Source organism: Coregonus clupeaformis, unplaced genomic scaffold (genome assembly GCF_020615455.1).
Source record: "Coregonus clupeaformis isolate EN_2021a unplaced genomic scaffold, ASM2061545v1 scaf2650, whole genome shotgun sequence".
NCBI classification, from domain to species: domain Eukaryota; kingdom Metazoa; phylum Chordata; class Actinopteri; order Salmoniformes; family Salmonidae; genus Coregonus; species Coregonus clupeaformis.
Window position 1 is genome coordinate 16,106 of NW_025536104.1, and position 13,738 is coordinate 29,843.

A 13,738-nucleotide genomic window follows, 5' to 3' on the forward strand; every position below is an offset into this window, starting at 1 on the left:
GCTCCCCAGTGCCGGCAGCACTCATGCAGCCCCAGACCATGACACTCCCACCACCATGTTTGACTGTAAGCCAGACACACTTGTCTTTGTACTCCTCACCTGGTTGCCGCCACACACTCTTGACACCATCTGAACCAAATATGTTTATCTTGTCTCATCAGACAACAGGACATGGTTCCAGTAATTCATGTGTGTGGTCCTCTGTAGCTCAGCTGGTAGAGCACGGCGCTTGTAACGCCAAGGTAGTGGGTTCGATCCCCGGGACCACCCATACACAAAAAAAAAAAATATGTATGCACGCATGACTGTAAGTCGCTTTGGATAAAAGCGTCTGCTAAATGGCATATTATTATGTATGTCCTTAGCCTGCTTGTCTTCAGCAAACTGTTTGCGGCCTTTCTTGTGCATCATCTTTAGAAGAGGCTTCCTTCTGGGATGACAGCCATGCAGACCAATTTGATGCAATGTGCGGCGTATGTTCTGAGCACTGACAGGCTGACCCCCCACCCCTTCAACCGCTGCAGCAATGCTGGCAGCACTCATACGTCTATTTCCCAAAGACAACCTCTGGATATGACGCTGAGCAGGTTCACTCAACTTTTTTGGTCGACCAAGGAGAGGCCTGTTCTGAGTGGAACCTGTCCTGTTAAACCGCTGTATGGTCTTGGCCACCGTGCTGCAGCTCAGTTTCAGGGTCTTGGCAATCTTCTTATAGCCCAGGCCATCTTTATGTAGAGCAACAATTCTTTTTTTCAGATCCTCAGAGAGTTCTTTGCCATGAGGTGCCATGTTGAACTTCCAGTGACCAGTATGAGGGAGTGTGAGAGCGATGACACCAAATTTAATACACCTGCGACCTTGTAACACTAACGAGTCACATGACACCGGGGAGTGAAAATTGCTAATTGGGCCCAATTTTGACATTTTCACTTAGGGGGGGGTACTCACTTTTGTTGCCAGCGGTTTAGACATTAATGGCTGTGTGTTGAGTTATTTTGAGGGGACAGCAAATGTACGCTGTTATACAAGCTGTACATTCACTACTCTACATTGTAGCAACGTGTAATTTCTTCAGTGTTGTCACATGAAAAGATATACTCAAATATTTACAAAAATGTGAGGGGTGTACTCACTTTTGTGAGATACTGTATATGTAGATAATGTAGGGCCACACTAGTGTGTCTTTAGACAAATATGTGTATTAGTTGCCCTTAGACATGCATGACAACTGTCTTGGTAATTATTCTAATCAAAGGAGAAACTTTTAGATTTCTTCAAAACCATCAAACTTTATTAATAATTACTGCAGTAATGGAGCTGGTCAGTAGTCACTGATAACTCTACAAGCAGAACCAAGCCACAGCATTATATAGTTGACACATCCTCCTGAATACATGACAAACAACAGATGTGTGGAATGGGTCAAAAGGTTAGGATTTGTATGAAAGCAATAACAGTATCTGCTGTGAAGACTGTTCTCATTGTATGGAAACCAGGGTTTGGCCCCCAAGACAAGGTTCTTATCAACTATTCATAACAGATCTCGTCCCTGGTAACTTACACACACAGAGACACCAATTCAGTCTATGAAAATGCAGGCTGAGTCAGACCAGAGACATCTCCCTCTCACACACCACACCCACTACTAATCATAGAATGGAATGTGGCTGCAGGTTTTATCACCTAGCCATTACTTAATCAGTTGCCAGCCCAAACTTCAGAGGCTCAACTGAGTTCACACAGACACAGATGACAGAGTTCTAAGAACCCTATTCTATTCCATAAAACAACAATTCGATGCATAAACAGTATTATAACATAATCTTGTAATTTTGTGACCACACAACTTCAATGCCGATATCCTCCTGACTCAACATGTTTTTAGCAATGGATGGAATTTCACCACTGAATATGCTTTCTAAATAGCTGCAGTCAAGAAAAGGTCACGTTTTCGATCTATAGATAGCCAGCCATTACTTCAATATCACTAAGCATTAGTTCAGTAATAAATCACAACGAAACAACTGGTTATTTGTTTGAGCATGCTCAAAGGTCAAATTATAGCAGGAAGAAACAGTATAAATTATAGCAAGAACAAAACCTAAAACCGCAGAGAAATTATAACGTATTTCTGTTCATTAATTTGTCTTGTAAAATTGGCTTTATGTTTTTTGTCATTTGCTTCAATAAAATAATGGTTAGAGAATACTGCCAATCAGCTGAGAAGGAGCGGAGAAAACTCTGGGGGCGTGGAACATGAATCTACTAGTACCAGCCACGCGCTCTCACCAGAGATACATTTGAAGAAGTTCTAACAGAAGAGAGGAGTGTTTTTGGCAGTAATGCACTATAACGTTGGATGCCGATAAAAGAAGAAGAGTGCGAGTTATTGATCGCTAGATCTCGGTTGGAGATATTGATGTTTACCGCTGATCTGCCGCATGTGAAAGAGAGAGGAGCAGCGCATGCTTTCTGTAAGTATCCTAGGTCTATATTCTCTTAGAAAAATCTATTGGTTGACATGAACAACAATGCTATCTATGTTGAACAGTATTTTATCTTTGTGCAAAAAAAAAGCATCGGATTTACGCATGGGTATTCATTCTCCAGGAGATATCCAAGTAAATACATGGAGGACCGTTTCAAGGTGTTTGCTCGTCACTTTGTAACACATCTTAAAGCAGCAATCAGCAGAGCAAACAATAACGAATTGAATCCCTGCCACTGTTTCTGTAAAAAGCTGAGTGATGGGGCTGGAGAAATGTAACCACTCTAAAATTCATATACAGCGCTATGGATGCAAGGGCTGACCATCCATGATATCAAAATTATAGTTTTAACCATGTTTTGAGGCTATATTGTCAGTGGCGATTTTAGCATGTAAATCTCGGTTGGGCAAACAACTTTTTGTTGTTGTTGATGCAAGACAGCAAAGACACAACACTAAACAATACATGAATTGCACTATAATGTTGACAAACAGTGCCCACAAACTGTTAGGGCCTACTTAAAGCTGTCCCAACAGCAGAGCTTTCTTTTCAGCACAATGGAGTGAATCCTGAACAGTGCTACACCTGGCTATCAGCTGAGCCTTGTCTGGCAGCGAAACAGTTAATTCAGCCTCATTTACTGCCTGATATGGCTGACTTGCTTAAACAAATGTGGTTTCTACTGACAATTAAGATGTACAAACTATGGAACGATGAGCGGATAAGAAGCCATCCGTAATTTTTATTAAGACTTTAATGAGCGCGCTAAGACAGACGTCAATATAACTATTTGTTCAGCACTTTTGAAATGTAGAGCGACATAATTCAGAACATGAGCCGTTCTTACAGTATTCTCCTTGTACACTGTGGTGTCTAAGGAATTTATGACTTTGCTAACGTTTGCAAATGGTATCTTGGAGGATGCTGATTCAGTTTAGGGAAGCATCTGGGGAGCAGTTTTATAGGGGCACCCCATAAAACAGAGGAAGTCTGTTGTGTGGAGTCATGGGATTGGTCTCTAGGGGAAACCACCCATATCATGGTAAAGATTATAAATACTTGGTGGGGACAAAGGAGGACAGAACAACATATTATTTTGAGTCTGTTGTTCTCCATATGCCTGCAGATGTCTGTCAATTTACACTGAAATCTTGTGATATAAATAAACCTTTATAGTCAAAGTAGTGTAAGTGGACTCCTTGTTCTCACAGCAAAGATTAGCATCATTGTTTAGATACCACAACACTGAGTCAGAAGCTTAGGATAAAGTAAGGGGGCATACAAGCAGACAAAAGCTCTTACATTTCACCACCAAGTCAGAACAGTAGTGTGGGAAATTATTCTCTTATATTTTAGATGTGCTGTTAGCTTAAGAAGAAAGCATTAATGATTAAACATAATAGGTTTGTACTGTACTGATATAAATTGGTCAACATAACAAGCTGTGATTAATGTGAGGAACGTTAGGGGGTAGGATGAGATAAGACTTGTAACACACACACAGCCTCTTTGTTAGACCGCTCAAGGACATGTGTACTGCAAAAGTGCTGACTCTCTGAACAAGTTGCAAAACAACAATCAGGTTTTCAAGAGATATAACTTTCAAAATACAGAAATACAGCTGTATGCTAAATGCATCCTACTGGCTGCTTGGCACGATGGAGAAATATGATTGCATATGCACAATGGTTGGCCTGTCAGTCTCAAGGTTCTCCTCTCCAGAGCTGATGGCCTTTAGACCTACTTGTGATCTTAGATAGGAAACCCAGTTTCTACTCTACATCCCAACCCCGCTGTGACTCCACACCACTGGATTACCTCCTCCCTCATCAGTCAGTCCCTCTCACGGTTCCAATCTCAGTGTTTCCTGCTTATAACTACTAATATTATTGTCATCTAAATGTTTTTTTCCGACTAACAGCAGTGTTACCCTAGTGTATACATCCTGATGTTATACTAGGAAAATTGTGTTTACATAGTTAGGGCTGAGAGTGAGGACTTGTGGTCCTCTGTAGCTCAGCTGGTAGAGCACGGCGCTTGTAACGCCAAGGTAGTGGGTTCGATCCCCGGGACCACCCATACACAAAAAAAAAAAAAGATGCACGCATGACTGTAAGTCGCTTTGGATAAAAGCGTCTGCTAAATGGCATATTATTATTTATTATTACTTGTGAAGAGAAGAATCAACAACCTCTGCATAATTAAGACAGTTGCTTTGTGAGAAGGTGTTAACCCATGTTCACAGTTAGCCATTGTTATGTAAATGAGAGCTGGAAAGTACCAGTGGCCTTACCTTGGCTCCAAGTCAGAGCAGGTCCACTGGAGCCATGGCCCAGTGAGACACGGCTGCCAGCTTGTGTAGATGGAAACAGAAAAGTCAGCCTTTTGGGTAGAACACTGGGGTAAATCCTCAATGGAAATTAGCCATCATGTCCTTTTTTCAGGCCTATCGCCAGGCTATCAGACTCTTGAACAGCCATCACTAACCGTCTGCCAAGTGATTCTCACTCACAGAAAACACACACACAACCAATGCTGCTGTCCCATTTTATAGAAACATTAAACCACTGGACACTTCCCATTTCATACTGTATATTTAAATACTGTGTTCTTGATATGGCTCATTGTAATATCTCTACTGTACATCACATTTTAGTTACACACTGTTTGACTGTTAGGTTCTGAACAAACAGAATAAAAACTCAAACGGACGACTAGAAACAATTCAAACCAAGACTACTGTTACAGTGCTATTTAGGTTGTTAATTGGATTCATTATGACATTATTTTTTGTATAAAAAATACAATAAATTACTTTGTGTAGATTCTTAGGAGCTAGTAACATAAGCATTTTGCTGCAACCACTATAACATCTTCTAAACTGTGTAGATGACCAATAAACTGATTTGAATGTATTAGTTTTTCCTATGCAGCCCAGAGGGGTATAGTACAAAGCAGGAAAAAAATGAGTTAGCCAGCTAACTTGCCTAAATATTCGGCTAACATTATTTTGTTGAAATCTACGCTTGAAATGGGCATGGTCTAATAGATTCAACAAACAAAACACTCATCTAAGTTTTGCTTTTTTTTGAATGAACCAGAAAATCAATAGTTGTATCTGGTTGCTTATTAAAGTTAGCTGGCTTAATTGATCCTGATTTGTAGTATAACACTCTAGTCCAACCTGAGACAGGCCAATAGCTTAAAACCTGGTGTGACTCTAGGGAAGTTGTCTACATAGCTAGGAATGAATAGTCTCCATTGTTATGTTAACCGTTTTACAATTGTGATTCATTCACTTCAAGGTTGTGTCTGTAGTATCTGAACAGTTTATAATTTTGGCTGAGGTTTGCAAATGGTGTGTTAGATGAACTTTACTCTGCTTTGCGGAAACATCTGGAAAGCATTACTGTAGGGGCCCCCTGAAACAGAGGACACTTCCACGGATATGTGGAAGCCAGGGATTGGTCTATCCAAAACACCCATCTTATGTTACATACAGTGGGGGAAAAAAGTATTTAGTCAGCCACCAATTGTGCAAGTTCTCCCACTTAAAAAGATGAGAGAGGCCTGTAATTTTCATCATAGGTACACGTCAACTATGACAGACAAAATGAGAAAAAAAATCACATTGTAGGATTTTTTATGAATTTATTTGCAAATTATGGTGGAAAATAAGTATTTGGTCACCTACAAACAACCAAGATTTCTGGCTCTCACAGACCTGTAACTTCTTCTTTAAGAAGCTCCTCTGTCCTCCACTCGTTACCTGTATTAATGGCACCTGTTTGAACTTGTTATCAGTATAAAAGACTCCTGTCCACAACCTCAAACAGTCACACTCCAAACTCCACTATGGCCAAGACCAAAGAGCTGTCAAAGGACACCAGAAACAAAATTGTAGACCTGCACCAGGCTGGGGAAGACTGAATCTGCAATAGGTAAGCAGCTTGGTTTGAAGAAATCAACTGTGGGAGCAATTATTAGGAAATGGAAGACATACAAGACCACTGACAATCTCCCTCGATCTGGGGCTCCACGCAAGATCTCACCCCGTGGGGTCAAAATGATCACAAGAACGGTGAGCAAAAATCCCAGAACCACACGGGGGGACCTAGTGAATGACCTGCAGAGAGCTGGGACCAAAGTAACAAAGCCTACCATCAGTAACACACTACGCCGCCAGGGACTCAAATCCTACAGTGCAGACGTGTCCCCCTGCTTAAGCCAGTACATGTCCAGGCCCGTCTGAAGTTTGCTAGAGTGCATTTGGATGATCCAAAAGAGGATTGGGAGAATGTCATATGGTCAGATGAAACCAAAATAAACTTTTTGGTAAAAACTCAACTCGTCGTGTTTGGAGGACAAAGAATGCTGAGTTGCATCCAAAGAACACCATACCTACTGTGAAGCATGGGGGTGGAAACATCATGCTTTGGGGCTGTTTTTCTGCAAAGGGACCAGGACGACTGATCCGTGTAAAGGAAAGAATGAATGGGGCCATGTATCGTGAGATTTAGAGTGAAAACCTCCTTCCATCAGCAAGGGCATTGAAGATTAAACGTGGCTGGGTCTTTCAGCATGACAATGATCCCAAACACACCGCCTGTGCAACGAAGGAGTGGCTTCGTAAGAAGCATTTCATGGTCCTGGAGTGGCCTAGCCAGTCTCCAGATCTCAACCCCATAGAAAATCTTTGGAGGGAGTTGAAAGTCTGTGTTGCCCAGCGACAGCCCCAAAACATCACTGCTCTAGAGGAGATCTGCATGGAGGAATGGGCCAAAATACCAGCAACAGTGTGTGAAAACCTTGTGAGGACTTACAGAAAACATTTGACCTGTGTCATTGCCAACAAAGGGTATACAACAAAGTATTGAGAAACTTTTGTTATTGACCAAATACTTATTTTCCACCATAATTTGCAAATAAATTCATAAAAAATCCTACAATGTGATTTTTTTTCTCATTTTGTCTGTCATAGTTGACGTGTACCTATGATGAAAATTACAGGCCTCTCTCATCTTTTTAAGTGGGAGAACTTGCACAATTGGTGGCTGACTAAATACTTTTTTTCCCCACTGTAGGATATATACCAGGTTTTGAACAAAGGACGGGGAGAATAATCATATTTGAGATTGGGTTAGTTGTTCTCCAGATTCTGCAGAAATCTGTAAATTGACGCTGAAATCTTTTGATATAATCAAAGTACAGTGTCAGCGGATTCCTTGTCAACACAGCATATCAGCATCGTTGTCTCGACACCACATGTATCTGCATCACTTCAAGGCTGGAGACAGTTGTTGTGTGGTCAGTTGTCATAATAATGATTAGCCTGAGACAAGTTAGGGCCTTGGATATGAACGATGCCATATTATACACCAAACAGATGTGGAGGGTCCAACACCCTCCCTGATTCCTCTGGAGAGTCAACCTGACCTGAGGTGGAACTCTCCTCATGCCCAGACTAGTATTTGTGGGGCACAGGCTCCCCTTGTATGGGTGTGTACTATGTTGATTGTGTTAGCTGCGCACAAGTCACAATCAACTATCTAACTTTCAACCCATAATGTCTGAACTGGCAGTCACATGTCCTAAACATGTTTCAGAGTTGCATTGTATGTTAGAATAATCATGAACTTGGTTGATGGATAACCATTGCATAGTTTTCACAACTGTTTCTCTCTTTTTTTGCAGCAGCCATAATGTCTCACTGGGTAAGTCCTCCCCCTGCTGGTGAAAGACAGTACCTCACCCAACAGGAAAGGGAACATCAGTGGCTGAACCATGAGGAAGAAGCTTCCATGTGGGCTCACTACAACTGCCATCGACAAAACTCTCAAATGGACATCCGTAGACATGGGGCACAAGAGACCCAGTCACCTCCACTGTATCATCAGGACCATCACAGAATGGCTCAGAGTCAGAACATAGGGGATTGGCCCAATCTCTATGTACCCTTGAGATGCCAGGCACCCCCTAATGTAACCTTACACCACAGTGGAGCTAGAACAGAAACATGGGCTAAGTATGAACCCCACCTCCCCAGCTATGAGTTTTTGCCCCCACTCATTGTTGAAAGAGGGCATGAGGATATTTCCCTTCACCATAACGCTGACTGCGATTATATGGTTGGTCGGATAGTGAATCATAACAATCTCCATTACTTGGAAAGCAAATGGCAGATGTTCAATTCCACCCATGCTAGAGGACATTTTAATGAATGCTCAAGAGGATGTTCTAAGGGTGGGTCTAGTGGACGTTCGAGGGGTGGGTCTAGTGGACGATCTAGGGGTGGTTCTAGTGGACGATCTAGGGGTGGTTCTAGTGGACGATCTAGGGGTGGTTCTAGTGGATGTTCGAGGGGTGGGTCTAGTGGACGTTCTAGGGCCCATTCCAGCAGGTCTCCCAGGCTGGACTTCCAGGCTAAGCATGTCACCCCTTCTCAAACTACGACCAACAGTTCTCCAGACATTCAGAACGCCAACAACACTCCAACTGTTCCTGTGGTCAACAACGAACACAGTGAAACAACATCAGGACGAACAGCAGGTCCTGTGAGAGATTCTATATCACTTGTGCAGGCCTTCACTTCGACTACTCAGCAGTGTGTTTCTATGGATCTCCCTTCCACGGGAGGTAGAGAATCTGGTGTCGTTGACCTAAAAGCAGCCCAGGTAACAAATGCAGACACCCATGGTATACTAGGACCTAGTGTTCCTTCCCAAACCATAACACAACAAACCAATAATCTTCCTGTCAATGCTGCTCTGGTTTCTCACACCCATACCTCTTCCACCCCTGAACAGCAACATACTCCCTCTCCTTCTCCCAAACCTCTCACTGAGACACCTCAGGACAAACCACCTCATAAACATAAGACCTCACTCAATGAAATACAGGACTGGCTCCAGAGTGTTTTAAGATCTAAAAATGGACCCGTAAATGGGAACAACTCTACACAAGACCCCTCTCAGTCCCAACAATCCAGCACAGAGAAGATGGCTGTTTTACAAGCAGGCAATACGCACCGACATCTAAACACCAAAGATGACCAGGCGAGGCCCCCTGAGAGGTTTAGTGCTGAGGACTCCACTGTACGGCTGGAGATTAAGTCCACCCCCAGGTATATAACCCAGACGGCAGTCACCACCGCTCCGCCTCCTGTGGCTATCGTCCCTCCAATGGGTCCACAGCAGTCCCCAGAGCCCATGGAGACAGAGAATGCAGGCAATGAGGTGCCATTTAAGATTTTACATGCCTGGTCCATCAACGAACAACAGGCGGGAAGACTGTGGGAAAGAGCTAAAGATGATGCAAGTTCTCTATCTGTCCTAAATGAGACAGTTCAAGTTGAGAGTGTTATGGAGTATGATAAGCCTGTAGATGCGTCTGCAACAAGTTCACTGGCATCTATTGGAGAGGACAATGATGAGGTCCTTCAGGTCATCGCACAGATGGACAAGAGTTCACCTTTACCGTTTGTCCACACCAACCCTCAGGCAACTGATATTGTACGCATAGGTGGTACACAGATAATTGTGGAAGTTAGCTCTAATGGCGCAGATGAGAGAACTCTTGATTTGTCCACAATTTCTGAAGTTCAGTTCAAGTTAAGTACGCTTCAGCAACTGGTTAGTTATCTGGAGAGTGCAGCAACAGTCACAGATGCAAAGGATGGTTGTCTAAAGGCCATATTGGAGCTGTATTGGGGCGGGGATACCTCTAACCTGGTTAAAGCTTTAAAAGATAAAAGGGATGAGAAAATAATGCAGGATGTGTCTGCCTGGGCCGTAGAGGATGAGAAGGCAGTGGTTGTCTTTGCAGTCAGTGGTATATCACTCGGGGAAGTGGTCGAGAACTTTCCCATTCCAGCACATGTTGACAGCTCTTCCCACATGGGTTACAGGTCATCATGGTTAAATGTCAACGAGAAGCTGTATGACATTGACAAAGAATCTGGAAGAGCTTGGTCCCTTTGGTTCATACCAGATAAAGCAGAGGAGAGTTCCAAAGTGGTTGGGGAAGTCAAAATGGATGACACCTTCCACAGCAAGATGGAGACTGTGGACTTGCCTGCACGACAACCTGTTGAAGCTGAATCAACAGACTCAGACCTCGCAACAAACACAGCCCTCATGATGGATGCAGAAGCCCCAAAAGAAACAGACCTCCCAACAGATGCAGACTCAGAGACCGAACCCCTTTCCCCAATGATTTTGACCGTCCTCACATCAGAGGATGCTGTGAGACTGCTTGCTGAAACAACGGCACCAGACGCAGACCTCACAACAGCCTCAAACTGCCCAACAGATGCAGACTTCAACACCGTCACAGACCTCACAACAGACTCGGACACAGACACCCTTTCCCCAATGAAGTTGACCATCCTGACATCTGAGGATGCCATGAGACTGTTTTGCCAGATCGAAAATGGCTCTGACCTCCAACTCGGGTCCCCTGAACCATGCTCTGAAAACAAAGATAAGACACAGACAAAGCAACTAGAGAATATAGTAAGTGGCAGCTTAGATAAGTCTTGCTACTGTCCTTGTATTATTGAAACTGACAATGGGTTTGAAAGTGGCCTATGCTCCAGTTGTCAGAGAGAGAAAGGATTGCAGCAAGGTACAAGATGCATAACAATTGCTCACTGCTTTACCCTTTCAGATACAAGCAACAATTCAGATCAGGAGACAGAAGAGGTCCCTAAGGACTCTGGGGGGAAGGCGACTGTGGACAATCAACACACGGACAAGAAGCCACATGCGTTACACAAGAGGAGACATTCGACTGAAAGTGATAGAAATCGATGCAAAGACGAGAAGAGGGGATCATCAACTGAGAAAGCGTGTGAGGGCAGTCAATCCAGGGACGACATGAAGCCACTGAAGAGGAGACATTCAACTGAGAAAGAGAGCGAGAACAATCAAAGTAGGGACAAGAAGAGGAGACCTTTAATTGAAAAAGTGGGTGAGGGCAGTCAATCTAGGGACAAGATGTCACAGAAGAGGAGAAATTCAACTGAAACTGAAGGCAGGAACTCTGGTGACTCCAAGGAGTTGCAGTGCCAGTTGGTGGAAAGAGAGAGGGACAGCTGCAGTGGAAACGCACCGCCGTGCCCTGGGGTGAAAACCCTCCATGTGCAGGGGTCCTCAACTACCACTGTTCCTCTCAAACTCTTCATAAACGTCCCCAAAAAGCCTTCTACAAACGGCTCACCCTCCAAACATGCTGAGGAAGTCCCCAATATGCCAATGGAACAGCCAAAAACTAAAGCCCCGAACAAAACTAGCAGACACCGCTCCCCTGCAAAGTCAGTGTCTCCTGTTGTCAAAGAGTGGCAGAGGAATGGCGTCAAACACAAGCAAAAAATTCAACTCCTGAAAGTCAGATTGGAAAAGCTGTCCTTATCCAAACATCTTGTCAGGAAAGGTTCTCCACCAAGCCGGAATAGAGAGGAAGGTTCCCCACCAAGGCAGAAGATGGTGGAGGATAGAGGAGACCCGGGGGGTTTAGTGGTAAAGGTTTCTAAGAATCCTGACTTGTCCATGAAACTAAAACATAAGGCAGAGAGTGACTTGACATCCCAACAGAAGTTGACAAAGATTCCGAAGGTGTTGAATAGTAATGAGAAAGGATGGTTTTCAAAAAGCGAGTGTGAGAACGACTCGCCGCCCCCCAAGCCAAAGCTGCCAAGGATTCCCAAGCTTCCGAGGACTCCAGAGGTTTCAAAGGATGGGAATGAGGGAGAGAACAAAGAAGAGACATCTCCCAGTGCTTCACCTGAATCACAAACGCTGAACAAACCTGCAAGAGTGGCACACAAGCCGAAACCTTTTATCAAGCCTGCCAGTCACAATGGTAATAGCCCAGGTAGTCATGCTTTCCCTAATTCGGAAAGGGTATCGCCGCCATATGGCCATTTTGGGGCAAAAGTCTCTGCGAGGCAGCAGGTGTTCTCTGATTGGGAGAGCAGCTTTGTCCCGACTCCAACCCCCCGGACTCGCAGACGATCAGGGTGGCCTCCAGAGGAAGTAGAAGGTCCACAGGCCAGTCCCAGGTCCAGCTCGGAGACCAGGATCATCCAACCCATTCTAAAACGTGTCGATGCACCGGCAAAACCCAAGCGGAACATCAGCTTCGCTTTGAATCCAAGGAAGGTGCACTACTTCAAGCCCTGTGAATATGAAAATGACGTCATGTTCAACAGGTCTTACATGGATCCTGAAGATGCACAGTGTTCTGATGAGGAAGAGGAAGATGCTTCTGTGAACTGCCAGAACACGAAGGAACAGCCCCCTGTTAGGGAAGAGAAGCGGCAAGATATAGGGGAGCTGAAGCCTGGACCAAGCGGTGCATGTGAAAAGAGCTTCAAAAGGAAACGTGAAATACATAAGCCTGCTGCCATTTTGATGAAGAAGAGCATTGTTCAGGCAAACCATTGGATGAAGTCTCTCCATCGTTAACCTCCAAAAGACTCCAGACACTCTGTTAAGGACACCAATCACAAGCCACTGTCAAACGAATATGGTATGTATTCCCTCAGTTTTTGTGTAATATGTATAGCTATCATTGGCATGAAAAACGAACACACAGAATAACACACTACAGGTCAATATTTAGATACATTTTATTGGGTTTCCAGTCATTGACAAATTCTTCTCGTTACAGCAAAAACAACTGGAGTTGGTTACAAGTGGTCAGAGGAGCAGAAGAAGTGGCCAAATGAAATTGAAGGTAAGTCGCAGGCTATGCTAGCCTCACATGGTAGGCTACTTTTACAATTGCACCAATGATTTCCCAGTATTTCAAACAAAGTTGTATATGTATTTTCCTTTTGGAAAAATGGCAGACGTAGACAGTTTGTTGGGTTCTGATTGGAATCATCTAGATCAGGGTTTCCCAAAGTTGGTCCTGGGCCCCCCTGGTGCACGTTATTGTTTTTGCCCTTGCAGTACATGTCGTGGAAATATTTGACTAATAGATAATCAACTCAAAAATATCTCTCAAGACACCGGAGCCTGTGAATTCAAGAATTAGACTTTATTGCATAACAAAGCCCAGCTTGCTCCATGGAGCAACAACTGCTTGTCCTGAACCGGAGTGCTCCTTTTTATACAGTCACACAAATGCATAATCATGTTACATAGCATATACAGTCCCTCCCCTTAGGGCAAATGATTAACTTATTTTAGTGCCACTCTACCCTTATCTTTCAACGTCCAAATGTCACATGTGGTTTACTCCAA

At 43.7% G+C, this 13,738-nt stretch overlaps 1 protein-coding gene across 2 annotated transcripts; it reads left to right on the plus strand.

The window, feature by feature from the left end:
• The first annotated feature begins 2,182 nt into the window (after positions 1–2,182).
• On the plus strand, positions 2,183–13,019 carry LOC121575711. Of its 2 annotated transcripts, XM_041888996.2 has the most exons (3): positions 2,183–2,474; positions 8,184–9,163; positions 9,296–13,019. In XM_041888996.2, exons 1-3 carry the CDS (start codon positions 2,360–2,362, stop codon positions 12,953–12,955), a joined length of 4,755 nt encoding a protein of 1,584 aa, XP_041744930.2. In that variant the 5' UTR covers positions 2,183–2,359; the 3' UTR covers positions 12,956–13,019. The 2 variants fall into 2 exon arrangements, with proteins under 2 accessions (XP_041744930.2, XP_041744929.2); XM_041888995.2 differs by having other exon boundaries at positions 2,186–2,474; positions 8,184–13,019.
• Positions 13,020–13,738: the final 719 nt, after the last annotated feature.

Bases quoted from the DNA above. Each gene is read 5' to 3' on its own strand.
- LOC121575711 (XM_041888995.2), top strand. From the start codon at position 2,360: ATGCCGATAAAAGAAGAAGAGTGCGAGTTATTGATCGCTAGATCTCGG. The intron at 2,475-8,183 runs GTAAGTATCCTA...CTTTTTTTGCAG, and splicing joins AGGAGCAGCGCATGCTTTCT to CAGCCATAATGTCTCACTGG.